Source organism: Lepidochelys olivacea (assembly GCF_965140295.1).
Source record: "Lepidochelys olivacea isolate rLepOli2 genome assembly, chromosome: 7".
Lineage (NCBI taxonomy): Eukaryota > Metazoa > Chordata > Testudines > Cheloniidae > Lepidochelys > Lepidochelys olivacea.
In genome coordinates this window covers 57,046,259-57,072,990 of record NC_140417.1, presented here as the reverse complement: position 1 = coordinate 57,072,990, position 26,732 = coordinate 57,046,259, and the positions used below count along the sequence as shown (strand labels likewise).

At 46.5% G+C, this 26,732-nt stretch overlaps 1 protein-coding gene across 1 annotated transcript in view; it reads right to left on the bottom strand.

The window, feature by feature from the left end:
• The window catches only part of TLL2 (tolloid like 2), a 182,534-nt gene that overhangs the window by 2,429 nt on the left and 153,373 nt on the right, over positions 1–26,732 (bottom strand). The window contains exons 12-20 of the mRNA XM_084632912.1: positions 25,985–26,130; positions 23,147–23,342; positions 16,128–16,253; positions 14,585–14,745; positions 13,674–13,854; positions 11,143–11,268; positions 9,109–9,236; positions 3,686–3,899; positions 2,590–2,840 (exon numbers count right to left, since the gene is read on the bottom strand). Of these exons, the coding sequence (XP_084489038.1) occupies positions 2,590–2,840; positions 3,686–3,899; positions 9,109–9,236; positions 11,143–11,268; positions 13,674–13,854; positions 14,585–14,745; positions 16,128–16,253; positions 23,147–23,342; positions 25,985–26,130 (1,529 nt within the window). The remainder of the gene's footprint in view (positions 1–2,589; positions 2,841–3,685; positions 3,900–9,108; positions 9,237–11,142; positions 11,269–13,673; positions 13,855–14,584; positions 14,746–16,127; positions 16,254–23,146; positions 23,343–25,984; positions 26,131–26,732) is intronic.

Here is a 26,732-nt window from a genome sequence, read left to right as displayed (position 1 = left end):
TTGCCAGCAGATCGAGGGAAGTGATTATTCCTCTCTATTCGGCACTGGTGAGGCCACATCTGGAGTCCTGCATCCAGTTTTGGGCCCCCCACACTAGAGAAAGGATGTGGACAAATTGGAGAGAGTCCAGCGGAGGGCAACGAAAATGACCAGGCGGCTGGGGCACCTGACTTACGAGGAGAGGCTGAGGGAACTGGGCTTGTTTAGTCTGCAGAAGAGAAGAGCGAGGGGGATTTGATAGCAGCCTTCAACTACCTGAAGGGGGGGTTCCAAAGAGGATGGAGCTCGGCTGTTCTCAGTAGTGGCATATGACAGAACAAGGAGCAATGGTCTCAAGTTGCAGTGGGGGAGGTCTAGGTTGGATATTAGGAAACACGGTTTCCCAAGGAGGGTGGTGAAGCACTGGAATGGGTTACCTAGGGAGGTGGTGGAATCTCCATCCTTAGAAGTTTTTAAGGCCCAGCTTGACAGAGCCCTGACTGGGATGATTTAGTTGGTGTTGGTCCTGCTTTGAGCAGGGGGTTGGACAAGACGACCTCCTGAGGTCCCTTCCATCCCTGATCTTCTATGATTCTAAGTGCTGGTGCCAGCTTTCATTACGGGAGAGGCTGATGGCTTGTACAGATACACAGCACTGACGGAGTGTTTTAGGGAGGATTGCACAACCCATGCCCCCTCAATGTGGGCTCTATCCCCCTCTAGTGGCTGCTGGGCCACAGAGGTTGGTGAGCCAGCTGCAGCTAATAAACAAGCGTCTTTCAGCTCAGGCAGCTGAGGCTCATGCTCTTAGATCATAACACAAGAACTAGCGGTCACCAAATGAAATTCATAGGCAGCAAACAAACAAAAGGAAGTATTTCTTCACACAACACACAGTCAACCTGTGGAACTCCCTGCCAGAGAATGTTGTGAAGGCCAAGACTATAACAGGGTTCAAAAAGAACTAGATAAGTTCATGGAGGATAGGTCCATCAATGGCTATTAGCCAGGATGAGCAGGGATAGTGTCCCTAGCCTCTGTTTGCTAGAAGCTGGGAATGGGCGACAGGGGATGGATCACTTGATGATTACCTGTTCTGTTCATTCCCTCTAGGGCACCTGTCATTGGCCACTGTCAGAAGACAGGATAGTGGTCTAGATGGACCTTTGATCTGACCCAGTATGGCTGTTCTTATGTTAAGTGGTGCCAGGTTCAGTCCCTGCTGCTGATAACCCTCCCCGGGGCATGATGTTGCAAGCGGTGGCCCAACATGGGGCCTCTGGATGGGAGTTAGACTTGCACTGCTGCTGTCCATGTGACTCAGCTCCCCTCTGCAGAGAGGATCTCCAGAGGCAGAGGATATTTCAGCCACCATGACCTATGCAGCCCTTGGCATTACTGCTAAGGTTGGCAGGAAGGGGGCTCATAGGGGTTACTGTGACACTGATGCCCCATGCCCTGGGAATTCCAACATTCCACAGATGCTGCTGAGTAGCCCTTGATGGACATTTCAGAGGTGAATTCTCTGCTTTCAGTTCATGCAATCCCGTTAAAGTCAACGTAGTTGCCCAACATGCAAGGCACCATGGCCGAAAGCCTTTATTTATTAAAGGCACAAAGTCACTGCGTGTGCAGTTGTACAGACGCTCTGTGGCCCTGCCTCCAGCCTGCAGCTTCCCTGTCAGTTATTTCCAAGTAATAGTTGCCTCTTTGCCTGGCTGCCCATGTGCCTCTCTTCTCCCCCAGGTGCTGCCCTTCATTGTCAGGCCACGTGCATTGATTGCTAGCTAATGTTTTTATGCCATGCTATCCCAGCTCCAAGGCCGGGACCCATTTAAAATGCACAGTTGGAAGGATTTGACCGAAGACAGCTTCATTAAAATACAGTAGGTGAAATCCTCTCAACAGTGCATTTTAAATGGGGCCCAGCCTAGGTGCTGGGATAGCATGGCATAAAAACATTAGCTAGCAGTCAATACAATTCCATCATGAGTCAATTCCAGACAGATGAGACTTCAAGAGCATTCATAGTGCTGAGCCTCTGGATGGATCAACAGCAGGGGAAATTGAACCTAGGACCTCTGGATCAAACCCCACAATCCTCTTCTACCTGTAGATGACTCTTCCATCTCCAGATATTGTCCAGCCACCCTCGAGGGGGACAGAGCCCTATCCTGAGTGAGTGCAGGTTATTTATGCAAGCGGATTCCATCCTTTTCCCCTCTTTTCACTGTGTGGCCTCAACATACTTTAGCACCTTATTCTGCTACAAAGAGGCCAAGAATTAAATGGGCCGCTGGAGGCTGAGCTCCTCACCCCTAGACAGTGCTCTCCTTCCAGGTCAGGGCTCAGACACCCTGTCTGGGCAGCCCATACCCCCAGCATCACCAGTCCAGAACAGCATATAGATTAAGCTGTGGGTACCTCTGCTGGAGGCTGGTGACATCTGCAGGCGGGTGGGTGAAACAGAACACAAGGGACGCTCATAGCCAGGGCAGCTGGTAACAACTGTGTTGTCTGTCTGACTCGAAAGAGGGTGGATCATGCCTGCAGTGCATCCCTTCCCCTGGATACAGCTACGGCTAAGAAATTAACCTCTCCACAGCTTACCCCGGAGCCACAGAAACGTCCCAGGCGGGGTGCGGTGCTGTCGTAGCCGTCGTAGATCTCCATGTAATCGTAGCCGCAGTCGGCCTCCTCCTCTAGTTCAAATGTCTGAAATATTAATTCGACTCCATAGCCATCTTCTGCCACGATAACCCAGTCGCAGTTGGACTGGCCTGGGTAATTGTTATCCCCAAACTGGGCATGGGAATACAGCTCTTTAGTTTGTACCTCAGCCTTCAGGCGCCCGCCGCACTCTGGAGCAAAGAGACAGCACATTGTACAGCCTTCCTGAATATCCCCACTGCTCAACACAGCCTAGACATCTCCTCCCAGCATCGCCCAGCAGGGAGAGCTGGGGAGCGCCTGTCAAAGGGGCACATTTAACAGTGAGGGGAGACCGACTGCCAAGGGATGTGGTAAAATCTCCAGTTATCTGGAGCCTCTGAATCAGGACTGGATGTCTAAGAGATTATTGTGTTCCTGATTCAACTGTGTTGGGCTCAATAGAGAGATCAGTTGGTGATCTCTATGGTCTGTGCAGGTCGGACCAGATCATCATGAGGAGCCCTTCTGGCCTTAAAATCTAGGGGACTTGGCTACACGGGGAAAATTACACTGACATAGCTATGCTGGTAAAACTCCGCACGGGGACACTTACCCTCAAATAAGAGCGCTTTTTCCTGGTTTCATTTATGTTGCTTTGAAAGTAGAATAAGCTAAATCAGGGGGAAAACACTCTTATTCCAGGATAAGATTATCCATACGTAGATTATTACTGGCTACAGCTAGGCTGATAATTCTCCCCATGTAGACAGCACCTAGGAGGCTAGAGGTTAGAACAGGCAAGTCCCATACAGGTGGGAGATGGTTGGCATGAATGGTACAATGCAATGGATGCTCCAGTTGCTTGTTGGTTTATATTTGCTGGTTAACACTCAGATTGGGTCATTTCTTTGGGAACAGCTTTATCGTGACCTGTCTAGTCTTATGTGAATGGGTGCTGTCGGATTCTGGGAGTCTCTCTTGCCCTGTCAACATACACAGTAAGAGTTGCAGCTTTCCCAGTGTCATTGGAGTAGCAGCGGAAAACCCAGCTTACCTGTGCTGTGCTTTGCCTGGAAGCCTTTTCTTTGCACAGATGCATCGGAATAAAACCTGAGGAACATCTTGTTAGCAGATGCCACCACTGGATCCGGTTTCTTACTTCCACAGAAGCGGCCAAGGATGGGCGACTTGCTGTTGGGGCCGTCGTACATTTCCAAGTGGTCGTAGGCGCACTCCTGGTGCTGCTCAATCTCAAAGTCATTGAATGTCTACAACGCAAACATCAACAGAGAGAATTAGACCTCTCCATGAGATGTGAAAGAAACTGACACTCCTCTGACAGTATTTAACACAAGGTATAGGGCAAAGCAGGGTATACCAGGAGAAATGCTGCCAAGACCGTATGGTGTTTCTCTCCCCTTGTAGCACCCAGTCAGACACATACAAGAGTGGAGTTACTTGCTTTTCTGGAAAAAGCATAAACAGAATTAATGCCTGATTGCATGGGTGAATGTGGACGTGGGGCTGTGGATAAATCTGGTGGCTTTTGAGGACCATGTTATATATTCTGTTACCATCCCCCACAAATACATTAACAGAACATTAAGGTCAAGCACTGAATAGTTAGGAAATACCTAAGTTAAGATTGCCCGGGCAATCTTAACTGTGCCCCCTTGTGCATATGCATTATGATACAGTCTTTAAAATACAAGATCACATACTATTTTTCCCCCACAGGACCCCTGTGTCATTCAGTGCATGGGTACTTATTCAATATTTCTTTTTAGCCCTGTCACTCAGTGTGTGGCCCCAGGGCTTCCACACACCATCCAAATCCTGCACTGAATATAAAGTATGAATTTCTTCCTGGGTGTTTCTATGGTGCTCACCCCATAGTATCTGAGTGCTTCACAAACACTGCTGAATGTACCTTTGCAACAGAAGCCTTTGGAATTAGCTGGTGGCATTATCCCCATTTTACAGCCGGGGAAATGAGGCACAGACCGAGGCCAATACTGTTAGATGTTTCCATGAATTTTGTGTGCCCAATCTGAGATATCTACAGCCTCAGTTTTCAGAGAACGTAGCATTCTATGGCAACTTTATGTTCGAAGCACAGCTCCTGACAGCTGCTGTAGATGGGAGCCCCCAGCAGTTCCACACATCAGGCCCCAGGTGTCTCAGGCTGAACATCAGAAAAAGAGGACCACACCATTAGGGGCCACCTGTGAAAACAGTAGGTTAAGTGAGTTGCCCAGCATCACATAGGGACTCCATGACAGGAGAGAATCCAGTTCTCCAGGGTGACATTCAACTTCCTCTTCTCTTCCCTGCCTCCTTCACTGCACACCTTCCAACTTCTGCAGGGCCTACAGACAACAGCCTCCTTCACTGCAAAACCTTGATTCATCCCCAGAGCTGGTCCAGGCTGTGCACTGAATGAGACAGTTGGGGGAAAATAGCATGTGATCCAGTAATTAAAGATAGGTTTCAGAGTAACAGCCGTGTTAGTCTGTATTCGCAAAAAGAAAAGGAGGACTTGTGGCACCTTAGAGACTAACCAATTTATTAGAGCATAAGCTAGCTCACGAAAGCTTATGCTCTAATAAATTGGTTAGTCTCTAAGGTGCCACAAGTCCTCCTTTTCTTTTTTAGTAATTAAAGACTGTACCGTAACACATAAGCACGGGAAGGCTGACAAAAAGTTGAGGTGCTCCCAGCTCTACCTCTCCTTCAGGTCAGCTATGGTCATATAGAAAACTACCAGAACACCCCAAAGCTATACTCAAGCTCTGGATTGATTCATAGTGTTCACACGTGGGAAATGTCTCTCCTCACGGTCATATTTTTTTGTCCTTCTGCAGCCTCTTCTATCTGAGGATCACAACATATTTTGCCACTATTCAGAACGGGATTAAGGATTTAATGGATTAGTAACAGGCTAACTGATGGATCTCTAAAAGCAGAGGTGAGCAGGGAATCATTAAACAACGGAGATGTTGCTAATGGGATGCTGCAGGGATCCTTGCCAATATTACTAGTCACCATTTTTATCAGTGATCTGGAAGTAAACCTCAAATCCCTGCTGATAGAGGTTGGAGATGACACAGAGATTGGGGGGAGGGGTAAACAATGAGGAGGAAAGGGCGATCTGGATTGCTTGGTAAATGGGCCTTTTACAAATACAATGTGTTTTTATACAGCCAAATGCAAAGTTATCCATCTGGGAACAAGGAACACAGTGACTCTGAAAAGGATTTAGAGGTCACAGTGGACAAGCAACTCACATGAGCTCTCCGTGCGATGCTGTGGCAATGCGATCCTTGGATGTATCAACAGGAGAATAGTGAACAAGAGAAGGGAGGTGATTTTACCTCCGTCTATGGCACTGGGGAGACCAATACCGGAATACTGCATACAGTTCTGGTATCCACATTTTAAGAAGGATGTTGAAAAACTGGAGAGTAGGCAGAAAAGAGTCACAAAACTGATTTGAAGACTGGAGAAAAATGCCTCACAGCGACAGACTTAAAGAGCTCAATCTTTCCTAAAGAAGATTGAGAGGTGGCTCAATTATATTGTATCTAAGGTACCTTCTCATGGAGAAAATGCCAGGTACTAAAGGGCCCATTAGTCTAGCAGAACAATAACCAATGGCTGGAAGCTAAAGCCAGAAAAATTCAACTTAGACTTAAGGCCCAATTATTATTTTTTTTAAAGTGAAGGTGATTAACCATTAGAACAGACTATCAAGGTGGATTCTCTTTGTCTTCAAATCAAGACTGGATGACTTTCCGGAAGAGATGCTTTATCCAGACACAAGTTATTGGGGTCATTGACAGGGTAACTGGGCGAAATGCTACGGCCTTTGACATACAGGAAGTCAGTGAGTGCTCAGACCTTGTGGTCAGCGCAGGAGTCGGAGTAAGGAGTCGAGACAGGGGTCAGACAGGAAACAGGCGCTGGCACCAAGGGCCAGGGCTAAGACAGCATCCCACGAGTCGGAGCCAAGGGTTTGAGCTGGGGCAGTCAGAAATCAGGGCAAGAAGGGTCAGGAGCTGGAGATAGGGCAGGGCCAAAGTCAGGAATCGGGGACAGGGCTGGGAGCCAGGTGGCAGACAGCAGGGTCTGTAGCCAGCAGCAAACCAGGATCCACCTTGTTGCACAGACAACCTCCTCTGTCTCCTTCTGGCTTAAATAGTTATTTGGCCCAATCAGGGGCTCTGGGGCTCCTCCAATCAGGTGCCTGTGGGTGGTACCTTCGGTGGAGTGTAAGGCCTTACAGCTCCCAATTCTCCAGTCGCTTGCAGAACTGTCGGGTGGTAGAAGCCCGCGGGCCCAGGGATCAGGACCTGGACATCCCCACAGTCAGACGAGATATTCTATTGGTCCCCTCTACTCTTAAGCTCTATGAATTAATGAGTGTCACAATTAATCAGCCCCACACCTCTCACCCTGAGGGAAATCAATATTATCTCCATGCCAAAGAAGGGAACAGGTGAGTCCCCCTCCCTGTGCACTAAACCCATGCAGGCCGTCTCCTGCAGACTCACAAATAGAACCCATGTCACTTGATATGCAGGGCTGTGCTGTAGTCACAAGATCGTCAGTCCTCTGTGGTGCTCTCATCACCCCGGGAGCCGTTCCAGTGTCTACAGGATGCTGTGTGCTCAGCAGAGCATGTCAGTGCCTGTATTATGCACCAAAGTGTCAATCAAGAATCGGTGCCCTCGGGGTTCGACATCCCCCGCTATGCATGGGACCTCGCGTAAACGAGGCCAATCTATTCCAAAGAAACCCAGCAGGAGGAGAGAGACAGATAGCTATCACCACGTCGGATTTTCACATGCTTCTAAGTCCCATTTTCAGAAGTGACTTAGCCACTCAGGAGCGTATTGACTTGCAGTGAGACCGAGGCTCCCAAGGCATGTTTCAAAATTATTCTTCATCCCTGTCTCGGGAGCCTCCAAAGGAGAGTCAGAGTTCAAGGCCAGAAGGGACCACTGAGTCTAGATCATCTAGTCTGACCTTCTTTGTATCACAGAGGGGTCTGCTCTCTGGGTAGCATGAACCACAGTGCCTCCCAGTTCACATGGGCTGAAAGCTCTGCCCACAAGGCTCTGAAAGCTGCTGAGAAGGTTTTTTTTTTTTAAGTTACTCCAGGTCAGGAGTAACTTAAAAAAACCCTCAGGAGTCAGCTCATTGCCTACACACAGAGCCACACTCAGGGGTTCCCATTTACAACACGTGGTGGGAGCCATTAGCAACCAAGATCAGCCCTACATCCTGAACAGGAAATAACTGCCTCTCCCCAGGAGCCCTGTGTATACTAGCAAGTGCTTGCAAATGTTGACTCTCATAGTATCACTGTGTGTCTTGGGATAAATGGCTAACTGAAAATCCTGACTGATGAGACAAATAAAGGCATCTACCATCAAGCAACAAGCTACGGTCTCTTTAGCTGCAGTTTCCTGTCACATCCATCATGAATGCCCTTGGTTTGTTATACTATTAACTTTAAAGCACTCTCACTCATTGTACCGGTGACCTGTGAAAAGGTTAAGGAGGGTACATATTGCTGCAAAAGGTGGGGTGGGCTTTGCTAACAATGAGAAAGATAGCCCCATTATTTGAAGAAACCTTTGTGAGAGGAGAGTTGGTCCAGTGGTTAAGTCACTGAACCAGAATTTGGAAGACTTGAGTTCAAATCCCGGTTTCGCCACTAACTTCTGTGTAGACCTATAATCTACCCTGTACCTCGGAACTTTATTTGTAAAATGGGGTGCCATTTCACACACAGGGATGCTGCAAGAATAAAGTCCCATTCGTGATGGGAGGTGCTCAGATAGTACCGTGAGGAGGGATGCTAAGGGTCTGTTTACACTGCGAAAACGAACTCTTGTGCGTCAAAGCTCCAGTTCAACTGACTTGGGCTCATGCTACAGGCTAAAAAGGGCAGTGCAGAGATTCCAGCACAAGCCCCAGAGCCTGGGCTCTGAAGCCCGGGCTTTGAAGCCTGGGCTTAGGATGGATCTCAGAGCTCCAGCGGGTTTGCGTTTTTTCCCCCCCCAGAGCAGATGTAGCCCTAAATACCTAGGCAAATAGATCCTGTTTACAAAGGGGCAATGGGAGGATGAGGACGGGACAGTGTGCACTCACTATACCTGTACTAAAGGGGGAGTGGGGTCCACCCCAGACCTCCTCCCCCAACAGCTCTTTGGCAGCACTAACATCCAGCATGACCATCCGCAAGATCACTGCCTTTTCCACCTCCTGCCTGTTACGAGCACAGAGGGGGCCACAGTCTGACCAGCTCCATCTGAGCCACTCCACCCCCCAGCCCACCCAGGCCCCGGGTAAAGTGCAGAGGTCACTCACCCCTAGCACAGAGCAGGTGGGCTGGCAGAAATGACGCTGTTTGTAAAAAGAAAAGCAGAGTTAATCCCCCACCCCTCCCCTCCCCCCGGAGTTACTCACGATTTTCACCCGGTGGCCAGGAGTTGCGGAAACGTTCCAGGTGCATTCCTTCCGGCTGGGGTACTTATCAGGCCAGTTTGGACTCGCCATTGTTCCTTCTGCACTGCTCACTTTGTGCTCACAGCCAGCTTGGGAGAGAGAAAACCCAGTCCCCTCATCAAGTCTCTGTAGCTGTAATGCGTTAGAGGCAGCTCCCAGGCCAAGATGTGGCAAAACAGAAGGATTTAATCATGGAAGAGAGACTCTTTTATAAATGCTGTGTAACACCGCGCCACTGGGAGGGCTGTCAGCTTCCAGGACGGGACAACCTGGGACCTCTGGATCTTAAGGTGTGATCCTCAACTGCAGGAGCTGCAACACCCATCTCTGTTAGCCACGGCTGCAGCAGGCTCATGTGTTTCTGTGGCTCAGAGAAGGACAAAGCCCCACCCTTCAGGGTTACAGTTCTATCTCCTATACCGTGATGGGGGAGCGGTAGGGCAAGTGCACTTCCTTGTCTCAGATGCTGAGCTTCCCCACAGAACCTGTGTGCGTTCTGCTCCCACCCTGGGCAGAATTCTCATCTCCCTCTCTCCCCACCTTGCCCTCACTCCTTCAGGTACCTGCTTGGCCCAGTAGTGCTGGAACACAAGATGGCCTTGGGTGAGCACTGTGATTTGGAGGGCTCAGACCACAAGTGTTTGTGCTGCTCACAAGTATTCGGAGAGTTTGGCCAAGTACATTTTCAGTGCCTCGGGCTGTGTCTGTCTGCTGCTTGCCTTGTATTTGCTGGAGCTGGGTTTTCATTTCCATCTGATGGCTGCTCAGGGGCCTGCATGAACGGAGGGAGTGGTCTCCATCCACTGATGTTGTCCTCTGTTCACAAAACCCACAGCCACGCTCTGTTGCCAAACTCAGCAGACACACCAAGCAGCGGTAAGCTCGAATTGCAGGCAGCTTGTACTGCCCTGTCTGTGCTTTACCCTTATGTGGCTAAACACAAGACTCCAGTCTCCATAACTCAGGTTTTTACCAGCCCCAGATTTGCTCTTGAAAGATGATTTATTCCTGCTGTGAGAGTTACTGGACCAAGCCTGTTCAGCACTCCAACCTCAGTAAGAACCACTTGCATTCACCGCTGACCCTTTCGCTTGGGCACAGTGGGGACAAGTCTGCTCTTGCCAGACAACACTATGGACTCGGGAGATCACTGAGGAGATGCACATCTGAGGTGCTGCCTACTTATGAAGATTGGCTGAAGCAAATCTCCACGATAGCATTAAATGCAAAAATTACCCCTCTCCAGCCAACTTCTGGAAGAAAAGTGAATTATTGTCATACGGACACCGGAAATAGCTACTCTCCTTGGGCCTAATTAACTACCGGCACCAATACACACACATCCATAGGCTTCAATGGAACTCAGTTTCTTCACTCCGTCATTCCTTTCTCCCTCTCCCTCGTGTTCTGGTTTTGGAGCCACTCTCCTCTGTATTTGCAGAGGTTTTCTGGAGTCAGATCACTTTCACCAGAGCCAGAAGGCTAAGAGTTTCAAAGGAGACTCAGGGGTCTGTCTACACAGCCCACGGCAGCAAGCCACCCGGCCTGGCTCAACAAACCTAGGCTTGCGCTGCCGCCCAAAAAACAGCTGTGCAGACACTGCAGCTCAGGCTCAGAAGCCTTGGGAGGCGGGTGCTCCATAGCCCAAACTGCAACTTTGGAGTGTTTCTACACAGCCATTTTTACAGTGCTGGTGTGTGCCCAGAAACCTCAAGTCCCTCGACATGGGCTGGGAAACTCTGTGTAGAGCAGCCTAAATCAGCCCTGAAATTCAATAGAAGTTGAGCCACTACCTCCCTTGGGCTCCTTTAACAGCTTAGGCTGAGAGGCTGTCATTGGTGCATCTGCATTATGCTCTGTAAAAAGGCTTTTGTTCACCTGTCCTTACCCACGAATTATCCTTTGCTTGCTGCATTATTTACATTGTTTAGGGAAAACTAAACAGCAGGTTTGGAAATAAATCGATGCTTCCTTGCTGCAATTAGCGGTGCTCACCTTCTTTGCAATCGTGGCCGTTTTCATGCAGCATAAACCCATTCCTGCACTGGCAGACGTAGCTCCCAAACGTGTTGACACATTCGTGCTGACATCCGCCGTTGTCTTTGGAGCATTCGTCTTTATCTGGGGAGGGGCAAATGAACAGCACTTAATTCCGTGTCGAGACCGAACCAAATCTGATGCCAGCTGGGAGCTCTCTGCTAGGGTAGAGAACTAACCTAAATCTCAGTCACTGGATCAGGTCCAGCCACTTTGCTCTTTCACTGTCCTTCCTCACAATACAACAAACTACATGGGTCTAGCACATAAAGTACATTTTAAATGTTTCCCCCAATTTATAATTAAACACAAAAGTAACAAAGCTTGAATAGATGAGTATAGCACTCAGGAAAACTAGCAGGCAAAGGTAGCAGTCCTGGCAAAAATCCACTGACCCATCTTTATACTGGCAACCCTGCTTCATGTTCTCCAACGCTCAGCTCTGTGCTGATGCCCCCTTAAGCAGCTTCCCTCTGCTCATTGCCAGCAGCTCCCCAGTTCCTCCACTCGCCAGGTGTCTAGTGGAAAGAGCTGTCTGCTGCCCAGAGGGGTCTGTGGCTGGTGCAGAGAAAGAGGATGCAGGCAGGTAGAGAGAGCTGCTGCCAGGTAAGCTGCCCCCCCCCCCCGTGACTGCAATGTGCCACAGCAGGAGCAGAGAGATTGGGCAAAGAGGCAAGCAGATGCCTTCACCCATGGCTTCCACAAGCCACGAGAGCAGAGAAGATGGGGAGATAGGTGCGTGGCTGCCTGGTCAGCAGGAGGGGGCAGTTTTACGGGGCCGTGTGGTATGCTGCACACAGGAGACAGTGGAAAAAAGCAATGAACGAGGTATAAATAGAGAAGGTAGATCAGACCCGTCTATTCGACCTTTCCCATAATACAAGCACATCGGGCCGTGTGACAGAACTGAAAGGTAACATTTAAAACCGATGAAAGGAAACACTTCCACATAGCGCATGTGTGACAGATCTGGAAATTTCCCGCCATATCCTTGGGAGACCTTACTGAGTTAAGTTTAAGTATATTCAGGGTCCATTGTACTAAATGAACAGAGGATGTAATTGTAGGTGGAACTGCCTGGAACATCTCGAGGGGGGAGGTGTGACAGATGTGAGACCTGGGGGTTCAAATGACAGTACTGAACAGTGTGGACTTTTGGAATAAAAAGCGTTAAGTGGCTTTCCTGGGGAATATCCAGGGGCAGGTGAATGCAAATTCCTCACTTCTGGTTATGCAAAACCCCAGACTTTTGAAGCTACACCCAAAGGAGAGGGCCTTTGTCGGCTGATCACCTGTTACATGAGGCCAAGATCAAAGGTTCAAGCTGTATAAAGGAAACACTGAGTTTTTCCTGGTTGTTCTGGTTCTGAATCTGAGACAGTTATGAATTTGCTACCACGGGAAAGCCGGTTGTGAGGTTTGAAGCATTGACACCTACCAGAGCCCGACGTTGGAGCTGAGAGGTGACCACTGGGATGCTTTTGGGCATGCATTTAGGTTCTTTTATTGTTTTTAATATTTTTCTCTCATACCTTCGAAGAGTAAACAAAATGCATATGCTGGTCTGCACAGGCAGTCTGGCTTGTTGGGAATATCAGTATAGGCAGGGAACTGTGCAGCCTGGAAAAACCCCAGTCAAGAGAGAGATATACACACAGGTCTCTGCCCAAGAAGGGTGATGGCTGAAAAGCCAGGAGCTGAGACTGTTTGGCCTTGGTGGAGCATGGCAGGAGAATACCGGTGTGCTTGCCCTGAACTATGACCGCATAATTAACCTCTGGAACTCTCTGTCACAAGGTGTCATTGATGCCAAGAGCCCAGCATGATTCAGCAGAGGACTGGACATTTATATGATAACATCCAGAGCTATGATAGTAAAGATTGAAGGGATCTAAACTCTCCTGGTTCAGGGCAAAAGCCAACTTCTAATTACTGGGGGCCAGGATGAAGCCTTCCCTAGAGGCAGGTTACCTCAAGTCCTGCCTGCTGTGCCCTGAAAGGTCTGGTGCTGGCTAGTGTCTGAGACAGGACACTGGGTGATCTGCTGCTCTGCTGAGTCTTCAGAACTGGATGTCTTCCTAAAAGGCATGCTTTAGCTCAAAACACAAGTTCTGGGCTTGATGCAGAAATTACTGGGAGAGGTTCTCTGGCCTGTGTTAAGCAGGTCTGGCCTTAAAACCTAAGGATCTGCAATCCCATATGGCAATTCCTGCATTGCTAGGGTAACACGCAGCAGCCGATGTGTCATGGAAATGAATCGTGCAGAATTCACCGCCCCTTTCCAGTGTTGGGAGACAAGGGAAGAGGGAGAGATGGTACACAGCAATAATGACTTTCATACAGCAGAAGGCAGAATGTAACCACTGATGCCATGAATGGCCAGACTTAACAGCACGGAGATGCACATTCACACGAAGCATGCGGTGCTCCCGTACACCCAGGACAGCCAGTGCTGAGAGCTTTCCTCCCCGAGGGACACAGCCACGTACCGGAAAAGAAGTGGACTTGGAATCCCTTTTTGGATACCGCGTTGTCCGATTTGAATTCCAGTCTCAGGTTGTTGCTATAGGATGTGATCACTTCCGGCTTCTCCGAGCCACAGAATTTGCCATGGAGCTTGGAATCAGAAGCCAGCCCACTGCGAACCTCCACGTAGTCGTATTTACAGACCTGCCAAGGGACAGTCATTTTTCACAGCGTGGAGGAGTTGGGCACACTGCATTGCAGATGTAGGATACCAAACAGCAAGTGTCCATTTCCTGAGTGACACGGCAAGTGACACCATACACAGACTTGCCCGCCACCAGTAACACTCCCCCGACCCAAGTCACTTAATGCCATCAACTCCTTCACTTCCTGCTCCATCTTGTAGTATACTTGCATTTGTCAGAATGGTTTTAGTTACATTTCATTTCTCTGTATGGTGCTTATCTGGCCCCCGTTACCACCTGAGCACCTCACAATCTTCAATGTATTTCTCTCCTCACCACAGCTCTATGAAATAGGGAAGTGCTATTATCCCGATTTTACAGGTTCCTGTCAATCCCCAGTAACGCTCTTAGAGAAGCAGTCTCCAGGAAAGAGGGACTAATAACAGTTACAAATGGAAAATACCCAGGATACGTACTGCTATAGGAACAAGCTCATTTGTAACAGAAATAGCTTAGTACTTCTCCACTCCCTGTAGATTTACAAATACAGACCAAAGGAAACAGATTCTGTTCTTTAAAGAAAGTCTTGCTAACTACTGCCACTTGCTCATTAAATCAAGGGCTGAGAAACAATGAGAAGCCCCCAAACCAAAACACAACACCGGGTCTCCTCTCAGTACCCCAGGATCTTATCAGGCTCCAGGCCAGTCAACAGCTGCGCCTACAAAATACATGGACCAACTACATACATCATTGCCTTCCAGCTCAAAGACTTCAAACTGCAGAGAGATCCGGTACTGGGCTGGAGCGACCACCTGCCAGACGCAGTTTTTGTTAGTGGGATATTCCTTGGGCCACCCAGGGCTCGTGATGGTCCCATTGAGCTTGGTGATGAAGCCCCCACAGGCAGCTGGAGAGGCAACAAACGAACACAAGGTTTACTTGCTTCTGTCCAGACAGAGAAAAGATCGTGCCACATTGTTCACTAGGAAACAAGTCAGCGCTAACTTGGAGCAAGGCAAGGGCACGTGTTTCCAATCCCAGCATTCAGAATGGATTTTAAAATAGCCAGGAGTGGGGGAGAAAATGGAAAATCACTTTCGGGCCACATCCTCGGCCAGTAAAAAACCAGCAGAGCTCCACTGAAGCAGCTAGACCTTTGCCGATCTACTCCAGCGGAGGATCTGGCCCTTAGTGCCACGGTCGCCTTTCAGGATTGGTCTCTACTGGACTTTGCACCTCAAGTTCAGTGACAACCAGTTAACTTGGGGTAGTTAACAAGACTGTGCAGGCCAACGTGGGGATTCCTCAGACATTTGTTCTACACTACAAATAGTTGCTCTTTATTGTAGAGAGCAGCCTAGAACAAACATTCATAGCCTTCATCAAGCGTGTAGGGTGTGCCCATGCTAGCCTTTACAAACACTGCCTGTACCTCCACGGAGTGCCAATCAGTTGACTAGAGCTTGAAAAACTCTAGTAAAGACAAACCCTTTGGGCCTTTGGTAGTTTATAATTTACAGGCCATATCTACGTCAGGGAAAGGTTAGCACACCCCTTTTCCTAGTGAGGATAAAGCCAGTGTCTTTGACGACTCGCACTTTCTCATTAGTGGCCCATTTTCTTTAGAACTTCACTAGCTTTTGGCTTTGTCTTTGCTGCAAAGGAGGTGTGATTTTACATCAAGGCAGCTAACTAGGGTCAATTCTCTAGCTGTAAAATGCTAGTGGGGACAAGGCAAAAGTAGCATTTACCTTCATGTAACTAGTCGAGGTCAACCTTACACCCCACCCCACCACCACCACCACCTGGCGTTGACCCCAGCTAGCTCTATCATGGTAAAAGCTACCTGTGCCTTGTCTCCACTAAGGTTTTACATAGAGCGAGCTAATACGAGACAGCTGTCTTGACATAAAACAGACACCTTTTCTGCAGTGTAGTTTCATACTGCCCTGTTAGTACTTCAGTGTTTCATGGCTTTATTAGAGTTCAAAGTCTAACAAGGCACTGAATGCGTTATCTCGACAGTCCAACCTATAGAGGAAATGGGATAACGGAGCACCATGGCAGCGGAGAATAAAAATATTTCGGTTCTCAGACAGAATATTTCAGATTTCAACTTGTCACTGAAAATTCAATGTTTTCCATGAAAATTCTGATGAAATCTAAATTTTTGGCTTTGTCAAAATTTTCCACGGGGGCAGGGAACCATTATCAAACCAGGTCCACTTAACTATTCTTAATTGTGGGGGCCCCCCACCGACCACGCTCTCCACTCTGCAGGCTACTGACCCTCACAGCTCTTTTTATCAGCCGTCAGCTCATAGCCAGGTTCACAGGCGCACTTGTAGCTGCCCAGCGTGTTCATGCAGCGTTGCTCACACCCACCGTTGTCTGGCCGAGAACATTCATCTACTTCTGTGGGGAGGAAAAGGCAACAATTCAAGCTCTCCTCATGGCCCGATCCCCACCTCCATTTTCATAGGCAGCGCTCGCAGGCTGGAGGACCAAAAGAGCAGCTGAAGAGGTCTTGCTGGCCGGTAGGGGCTAAAGCAGTCTTGCCCTCACCAAGTAGGGGGCATACAATTAGCATCGCCAGCCTGCTGGCACCACAGTGGCCTTGCCAGCCAGCGGGCATTGAAGTGACACTTCCAGTCAACATCATTGGAAGAGGAAGCGAGGTCTCTTCTTGCAAAGACTTTGCTGCACTTTGCCCTCATTTGCAATGACACTCCTGATTTCTTTATTAGCACCCAACACTAAAAGCAGGCAGCCTGCGTACGAGCAGCCTTGGGAACAGTGCTTTGCTCCCACCAGCCTAGGAAGAGACTGGACTTTGAAACCTGGCTTTTCTGATCAGATTTCTACACCTTGTGCTGCCATTCCAATGCCCAAAGGTCTGATTTATTGGCCTCTGAACCCATTTCCTGGTTGTAGTTCATCCCCCCCACGATGCTGTAGGGAAGATGGGTGACCGTTTATAGTATTAGTGATACCAATTTTACAAAACAGCAGTGAACTTACCGGATATACCATGTAAGGTATCAGTGGAAAAGTTATGATTGGCTAAATATGATAATCATGTTTATATGTATGTATCATCTCTGTATTGAAAGTTATAAATATGGGTGGTATATTTGTATAACAAACCTGTGCTGTGTTTCTGGGTGGACACCCCCAGACAGATTGGCATCAGCACCATCCAGCCTGCTTAATGGCCCATCAAGTGCAATCAGCTGTACAATCAGGGGCAGCTCTACCAATTTTGCCGCCCCAAGCAGTCACCGCCGAGCTGCCACCGAATTGCTGCCGCGCCCAGAAGAGCAGCGGGGCTGCCGCCGAATTGCTGCCACGGGACACGGACTGCCACCCCATTCTCAATGCCGCCCCAGGCACCTGCTTGGAAAGCTGGTGCCTGGAGCCGGCCCTGTGTACAATTAACCCATTGAGAGAAGGCGGGGCTATGTCTATGAGTCAACAGGACATGTAGGGACATGTCTGTGGACAGGGGACTCCTAGAGCTTTTCCATGCCCATGTGCTGTGAGCTTGCGTTTGGGACAAAGAATGTACAAGCCACATGGCAAAGGATATAAAGGCAGCTGCATCTTCTCCATTTTGCCTTCAATCCTGCTTCCCACCTCTGCAGTAACTTCTCTGCAAACTGAAACTTTGAACAAAGGATTGACCGACCTATCCACACTTTGGATGTGCTCCAGAGGGACTCTACAAGCCATCAAACTCACCAATGCTGCTAAGAACCTGATATATGGACTCTGAAGTCTTATGTATCTGATTGCTTTGACCATTGAGCAACTCTCTTCTCTTTCTTTTATAATAAAATCTTTAGTTTTAGATGCTAACGGATCAGCTGGCAGCATGGCATTTGGGGTAAGATCCAAACTAATATTGACCTGGCAATGTGACTGGTCCTTTGGGGATCAAAAGAACATTTTGTATAGTGAGCAGAGTTTTAAATAACTCCTCACCTTACTGGACCTGTTTGCTGATTGGGAGCTAGAGAACTGGAATGCAATAAAGGGGGCTGTGTGGGGATTTCCTTTTTTTAGCTTCTTGATAACCAGTGTGGGGGATCTGGAGCACAGTTTGGGATTGGTTGGTGAATCTTACTACTGTGTTAACCACCAGTTTTGGGAGTATCCGCTCTCCTTTTTGCGGCCTGCCCAGACCTTGGCATTTTCAGCGTGGGCTACCCTAGGCACCTCAAATCACCCCACCCCCCACCCCCAAAAGGGTTGTTTTGTTAAGAGAAGCTGGTAAAGGTTATTGCTACATTGGTTTGGTGGGGACAGCCTCGCCAACACGATCTCTTTGGAAGCCTTGCCACCGAGTTGGGAAAACACCAGAGGCGATAACCCCACACTGAGAAGAGACCGTTTCCCTGCTTCTGTTTACAGGCTCACCGCTAAGAAAACCCCTCCCATTCGGTAAGTAAGCCATTCCCAAACAGCTGTCTATGAACGGACGGTGCTCTGTGGCTGGTCATGGGATGCTGTTAAACTGCAGTGAAAGGCAGCTGATTAACACTGGGCCACAGTGTCTGCGTTAGCCTCTAGAACTCTGCTTCTTCACTGCCAGGCTAAGACAGAATGCCCATGTGGGCTAAGACACAATGCCAGACTTCCTGCTCCACTTTAAAACTGGAGAGGAAGTGGGGTTAAATCATTTGCATGAGACAAAGCTTAGGTCATGGTCACTGGAGGTCCTGCAGCCATTTTCATAGACTCATAGAACCACAGAGTTAGAAGGAACAGTAAGGCTCATCTAGTCTAACCCCTGCCAAGATACAGCATTTGTTGTGTCTAAAAGGTGGGGATGTGAGCTCTGGGGTCCTGGTCGTTATACTTCACTAAGAATTTACCCTGGTGGTTTTAACTGGAGAACAGGGTGGATAAAAATCAATGATTTTTTTAAATCGGATTTTTTTGATAAAATGCTTTTTGAGGAAAAAAAACTATCTAAAGATAGTTTTAATTAAGATACATTATAGCTCAAAGATTTCTCACCATGGAATAGGGATTATAAATTCTAATTCTATAGTATGAGACAATATATTCATGTAATGGTTAAGAAAAGTTTTGTAAATGAGTTCCAATAGTTCATGGATTAGGGACCCAATTTTACGGGATTCCAGGGGTTTCTGGATAGATTATTTAGATTAATTTTTCTATCTACCCAGTGGGACTCAGTGCTCAGTCTAGAAGATACCATCAGAGATGCTAAGTTTTGCAGTTCTCAGACTGTGGATTTGTGTCTCCAGAGATAACATGTTTGTTATCAGCAAAAACGTTTTAAAATAAATAAATAATATGGAGAGATGAGAAATAACAGACCTCAACCCTGTTGTCCCTCTGCAAATTTGTGTACACAGATTCAATCCCTTATGTCTCTCTAAAAGTGAACAGTTTCAAAAAGTTCAATGAATAGAAGATTGTTGGGGGCGGAATAGATCTGGACAAGGAGAAGAAGTCTGGAGATAAATGTGAGAAGGGAGGGACAGGCAGTAGAAACAAAAGGGAAACTGTTTGAGTAGCATATTCCAGAAGTCTTGAGGTCTTTCTGAGTGTAGCCTTCATTGATTTGAGATTTCCCATACCTTTCTCTCACTAGAAGGGAAAACCTATAATGGCAGCAGGCCATAAAAAGAGATCCAGTTTTGGAATATTTTAATGAAGTTCCTCTACCTGTGGGGAAGACAGGCATGCGTGCAAAATGCAAACAGTGCAGCAAAGAAATGCAAGGCCTGGTCGCCCAAATGAAACAACACCATGAGACGTGTTCCTTCTCACGAGGAAGCTGCGTTGAAGATGATGAAAGGAACGTGTCTGAACATGCAGGATCTTCAGGTTGGTAAACTTTTTTATTTCATACTTCTTTCTTAAGGACTGCCTGTCTTCCTTCTGGACTATTCTTGAATTCTCATGTTTGAGTAAAAAATATAGTTGTTACTCTATGGTACTATCATTTTAGATGCAGTTGTGATAAAAAAATAAATAGCTGAAATAGGCAGATCTTCCTTGTACAATTTCACCTTTAAAGTAGTACTGAGCATCAGTGAATGCAATGAGTAATACTAAATGAGCAGTATGGTAATAATAATTGAACAACTGCATTGACTTATTTTGTTTAGGAGAATCCATCCTCAACATACAGGATTCTGAAGACTATCCACCTTCAAGATCACCATCATTTTCTATAGTTTCAGAGTTATCTGCCAATGATAGTGTTTCAGTCACATCATGTGTGTCACATAGCCACAGTATATCACCTGTAGCAAAAAGGGGAAAAAATCTCTATGACCCAGAAACAACCATAGATAAGTTTGTGATAAGAACCAGCACATTTACAAAACAGTAATTGATGGAAAAATTGCCCGGTTTGTTTATGCAACTAACTCTCCTTTCCGTATGATTGAGAACCCACACTTCATTAACATGGTTCAGTCATTAAGACCAGGATACAGTCCACCCAACAGAGCAGATGTCGCAGGCAAATTGCTGGATAAAGTGTATGGAAGAGAAATTGAACAATGTGCAAAAGATCTAGAGGGTAAAATTGTTAACCTGAGTCTTGATGGGTGGAGCAAAGTCCACAATGATCCTGTTGTATGTGCTTGTGTGACAACAGAAGAAGGGAATGTCTTCCTTACAGAAACAACTGAAACATCAGGAAATGCACACACAGCAGAATACTTACAAGAAGTAGCAGTAAAAGCTATAACAAACTGTGAAAAAAAATGCAAATATCTAGTGGCAGCTTGGTCACAGACAATGCTGCAAATGTATCCAAGATGAGAAGAAATTATTTAGAAGAGAGTCCCAAGCCAACAACATATAGTTGTAGGGCTCATTTGATGCACCTCCTAGCCAAAGGCTTCAGTGTTCCGGAAATAGAGGCTAATGTTGTTGAAATTGCAAAATACTTCCTTAACCACTTTGCAGCAGCTGCTCTGAAAAAAATGGAGGAACCAAGTTAACTCTCGCACAAGAAGTAAGATGGAACTGAGTGGTGGACTGTTTTGAGCACTGGCCTAATCTGATGACAGTTTGTGAACAAAATCGTGAACAAATAGATGGCACTGTCACAGCCAAAATTCTCAACATTGGGCTTACGAGAAATGTTGAACACACACTGAGTACCCTGAAGCCTATTTTTGTAGCCTTGAACAAAATGCAGGGAAGTAGCTGTTTTGTTGCTGACGCTGTTGAAATTTGGAAGGAACTGAGTGAGATGTTAAAAAGAGAAATATGCAATGACAGAGTTCGATTACAAGCATTAAAAAAAAAAAAATGGGACAAGCACTATCTCCAGCTCATTTTCTTGCAGATATTCTCAATACTCGGCACCAGGGTCAAACCTTAACTGCTGAAGAAGAAGAGTTGGCTATGACATGGACACCCAGTCATCATCCCTCCATAATGCCAACTATAATAAACTTCAGAGCTAAGAGTGAACTGTTCAAGAAATATATGTTTGCTGATGAGGTTTTAAAGAAAGTCACACCAGTAAGCTGGTGGAAGTCACTTAAGCACTTGGATTTAGAGACTGTTGAAGTGATAATCTCACTTTTAACAGCAGTAGCTTCTTCTACCAGTGTATTTTTCTTCCTTTGGACTAATTCATTCCAAATTGAGAAATCGTTTGGGACCTGAAAAAGCAGGAAAGCTTGTTTTTCTTTTCTAGATTATGAACAAACAGGAAAATGAAGGTGAAGACGACTGAGTTAGCTGCAGAAGCCAATATTTTAAGTTTCTCATGTTGACCTGGCTGACATAGTCTATTTAATTTTGGGTTTTTGTTTTTTTTTAATATTTTATTTAAATATTTAGTTAAAAACAATTTAACAAAAACAAACCTGATTTTAAAAAACTTGAATGTTTAAATTCAAAAAAATCATATTCTTGTTTTGTTAAAATATTATGTTTGCTGTTGAAGAAAAAAAATCCAGAATACATAACATTGTTGTTTTAGTTAAATAAAACAATTTAAATGTCTGTCTAGTGATGTTCTCCTAATACAGCATGGCAAGAAAATCCTCCAAACATTAATGATTAACCTGTTGAATTGGAGATAGTTCACCTCCCAATGACTTCATAAATATCTGCTTCAATTACCTTTGGTAAATGAAATAACCAAACAATCATTCATTTTCTGATATAGCTGTAAAACTAATCTGAAAAGTTTTCAAAATAAATCACTTAAAAATGTATAGTGTGTACCTTCAAAAAATGAACCCTACATTTATCTCTGAGTTGTGAAGAATATGTATTAAGGTTATAACAACCAATAAGAATGCACTTTTATGTAGAAATCCATGGTTAAATCAAGTCTTCCTAACTAGTGATTTAAACCATGATTTGAATCAATTTGATTTAAATCAAATCCAACCTGTTGGAGAACTATTTATCTTCAGTTCCTGACCTAACCTGCTTTGTACTGTTTAGGAGCAGCAATGTCCCACTCCAGAGAAGGCTGCATTTCAGTACAGGCGAGCGTATAATGCTTTGGGATGCTTCCAGATGAAAGGTACCATATAAACCTAAGACAGTCACATCATTATTAATATTATATGCACTTCAGAGATTGTCTGCATAACTGAGGACTACTCTAGCTTCTCCGTAAGGACAGCATGGAGTAGCATAAACTAGAATAATCCCAATGGTCACATTTCTGGCTTGAAGACAAGGTAATCCCTCATTTTTGGTGCCTCATCGCCTGACTGTTGGACCTGAGTAGAAGGCTTAGCCCTTAAGGATTGATCCTGTATAGGTTCATGGCTGGTTTATTCTCAGCGTTTAAAAGTTAGTGTCCCATGTTCTCATAAAGCACAGATTTCAACCACCTTCTACTCAAGTTTTTTAAGCTGTCGGGTGCTTTGTATGTTTCATGTTTCTTCCAAACAATGCAAGACGCACATTAAATTCCTGGTTATTACAAAATTCATTAAAACACAGGGTGCCCCCAGAGTTGACTAGCTGAGGACTACAATGGCAAGTTGCCAGGAAGCTATGGGCCCCATTTGGTCTGTTTAAAATGGAGAGGGGAAGGCAGCCATTTCCCCTTTAATAAGGAGCTACGTAGTCTTCAGCTCCCAGCCTGCCCTACCCCAAGCAGTTTGCAGTCTTCAGTTTAGACAGAGGCCTTATGTTGATTGTTGCCTGTGGGCCACATTGCTAAATATTATGGCCTGGACTTGGCCCATGGGCCATCCTTGGAGAGAGGTCTCAAGTGTCTCTGATTGAGAGGTTTCATCTTAATGAAACCACCTTAGGGTCCAATGTGTAATCCATACCTTTAAAGAAATTTGCTGCAAACCCTGCTTTATTGATGGACCCATCAGATGCAAACTTCATCCACACTTTATTTGAGCTGGATTTGATATCTTCTGGCTTCTCGTAGCCACAAAAGTGTCCAATCAAAGGGCTGTCCTCAGTAGGGCCGTCTCGGATTTCCAGGTAGTCATAAGCACAACTATCATGCCTCTCAATCTGCAGAGGGAAAGGGAACATGCCAACAGAGGTCACCCACTTCACTCAGCCCCATCAGATTCTGTTTAGCTTTAAAGGATCAGAAAGCACACATTGATTCAATACAGTCAAGGCAAAGCTCTCTGGCTCAGCTGAAGCAGGGCTCATCTTTTTCCCCCAGGCTTTTGAAAGTGGGGAATTGTTAAGAGGGGAACGGGGGTGGGGGGCGGATTTGTGGTGGATCAGCTTAAAAATGCAATACACCCAAGTTCAGCAACTGAAGTTACGTTAACGGTGCCTGGAGCATGGGGACAGGTGGTCCTAAGTAACATTCCTCTCAATCAAAAGTAAAACAAACAAACAAGTGGAACAGACTTTGGACCTCAAGGTTACCATCAGCCTGCCAATCTGCAAAGCACATTATCAGTTGTATGGTTTAAAATGTAGTTTAACTGAATGTGTAATTTGTGATTACTGACGTAGCTACGGATCGGTCTCAGCTCAGCTCCCAGGTGACAGCACAAAAAAATCCCCATCATAACTTGCCCCTTGCTGTTCATCCAGGCAGGGCTGAGGTGTATGGGCAGGGCAGCATGGGGAAAGTTTGCCTAGTCCCTTATTTCAGTGAAGAGGGCCTGAAGGACGGGCTCAGACCCTACCTTCCTGCCCCTCCATTTTCTCTTCAGTTCTTGGATCTTTACTTTTGTTTTACACACTTCTGATGTTCAATATCTGCTCTGATCATGGGTCCAAAGCACCCACCATATCATGCTGCCTTCTCACAAGGGTATTGGGCCTGGTGGGACCCACTGGATCTTCTGCTAGTAGCCTTGAAGCCTCTTGCCTGCATCACGGGGCTGCCATCGAATCCCCTGCAGCCCCTTGAGATGCAGCGTCAGAGTGTTATATGGTTTTAGTTGTCTTGCCTTCACATGCCACCTTCCAATGAGACTCTGGTTCCTATCTACAAGAGTTGCCCTCCTCAGGCTCAGCCGCAAGGAGGGGCAAATCCAGGGGATGATCTCGAAGCAGGGAAAGAACATCCCTACCCACCAGCCAGCATGCAAAACACCAACTGGCAAATAGCTCAAGAACTAGGGCTCCTTTGCTTTCCCAGCAGGATACCAAAGTCTCCGCACTGTGGCCACACCTCATGAGTGACAGCAAAGGAGGGAGATGAGCAACAAACTAGGCAGCTTGGGGAATGCCCTGGGGTTCCATAGCCAACCCATTGGAGTTGATGGCCCTTGTCTGGACAAAACAAGCAGAGACTGGAGAGAACAATCCTGCACTGGCCTTTACAAAAGGAACAGATGGGAGCTAAAACATAGGTCAAGAAGACACGGCATCAGGGTCCGGCACAGCCTAGTTCCAGCCCTGCTACTTCAGAGTCAGCAAAAAAAAATCAATCAAATCAGAATGCACCTGGCCAGTAGTGCAATGCATAGTGCAAACACTGGGTAAAAATCCTTCCTGACCTCTGCAGAGGCTGGCTGCTGTCCTGAAACAGGACACTTTATTAGACATTCACAAATGCCACTGCTGGCCCTAAACTGATCTATGCTCCAGTCCTGCCCCATTGAAAACAGGGGGAGTTTTGCTCCTGACTTCAGTGGGAGCAGGATCGGGCCCCTAGACACAATATGATTTGCTAATCTCCATTCACATGGGGTGAAGAGGTATCTTCCTTTTGTTTATTCAAAATTTATCAACCATTAACTTCATTAAATAACCCTGGGATCTCATGTTACATGACAGCGTAGTACAGAGGGGCTCATCAGTTCTAAGCCCCAATTTAATATTCTTACATAGCTCACTTATTGTAAATCCTGTAATTTCTCCTTTCAAGGCTAAATAATCCTAGTTGCTGCAAACTCATCAGATGTAAGCTCCATCTCAACCTCTCAGCAACCTTCAAGTTGCTCTCTCTAATTTCTGCTTTTCTATGAAAACCTGGCTGGAACGGTCTGTCCCGAGGTCTTTATGGCTACTATAAGATTTTAAAGGGGGAGGGGGAAGATATGGATGTGTTCCTGGGTGATGCAGTCTCAATAGATCTGTGCAGGGTTGGCTAGGGAATCAATGTCCTGTGCATTCTGCAGTCTGATGGCAGGAATCCTCTCTCAACATTCCCTGCAGGCAGAGTGTCCTGATGGGTAGTGCAGGGGACTGGGTGCCAGGACTTCTGGGTTGTATCCTGGCTCTGCCACTGCGTGAGCCTGAGTAATTTGCTTCACTGTTACCTTGTACTCCTCATTGTTTGTTTGCTGAATCCTTTGGTTCTCATCTTATACTCTGATAGCGAGGTCTTTGAGGCAGGGCCTGTCTTCCTTAGGTGCCCAGACAGAACCAAGCACTGGGACCTCTGAATGCTACTGTGATACACAACACCACTAACAGGCTGTCAAGCAGTTTGCGGTCCTCAGATAAAAGTGTTATAGATGGATTATCTGGAGAAGCAGCCAAGGAGGCACACACAGTACACACTTTTCATTGATGATAGTGGAGTCAGGATTGGGCGGAAATAATTTTCTAAAACAAACATTTAGGGGGAAAATTCCCCAGTTTTTACAAATTGTACATTCTCTATCATACGTCCTTTTTACAGTCTCAAGGGCTGCCGTGTTAGTTTGGTTTAAGAGCACACACCTCAAACCTCTCACCTCAAATGCTTGGAACGTGAGTCCTACATGAAACCCCTCGGAAACCATGATCTTCCAGACGCACTCTTTGGAAGGTCGGTAGTCATCTGGGTAATTGGGAGACTGAATCTGGCCAGCATCCTTGTGAATTTCTCCACCGCAAATCGCTTCACAAAAACAAACACCACATGGATGGGATTACACATTGTTTCCTCACCAAATGCCTGCTCCCAGCACACCCTCTCCCCTTGCAAATCTATTCTAATGACACTCATTCTACAAGGCCTCCAAACAAATTGTGAAAGGTATTAAAAGCCTAACATGATTCTGCTTAGTGCCTCTTGTCTTGCTGTGTCCGCCCCCAAGGATATCTTGCTCTCTGGGGCAGGAATTGTTTGGATAGTTGTGTCTGGTACATCACTTAATAATGTAATCATCAAATAAATAATAGCAATCAGACATGAAATGAACATTAAAGCCCACAAAAAAAGCAAAGTGAAATCCTGCCACTAGATGGCACTGATTGCAAACATAATGTGAGTTCATGGGAAGATGTGCCTAAAGATAAAGGTCGATCTAATACAGCTGCATTGCATTGCATATGGTCTCATATGTATATGCATCCCCAGATGCTCTGTAGACTTAGAATCCGGGCACAGGCATTTCTCTGTGCAGGCAAGAAGTTGGGCAACACAGAGGTCGGACTGCACATTGCAAGTGTAGAGCTGGGACTTGGAAAAAGGGCCACAGAGAAGCAAGTTGCAGTAGA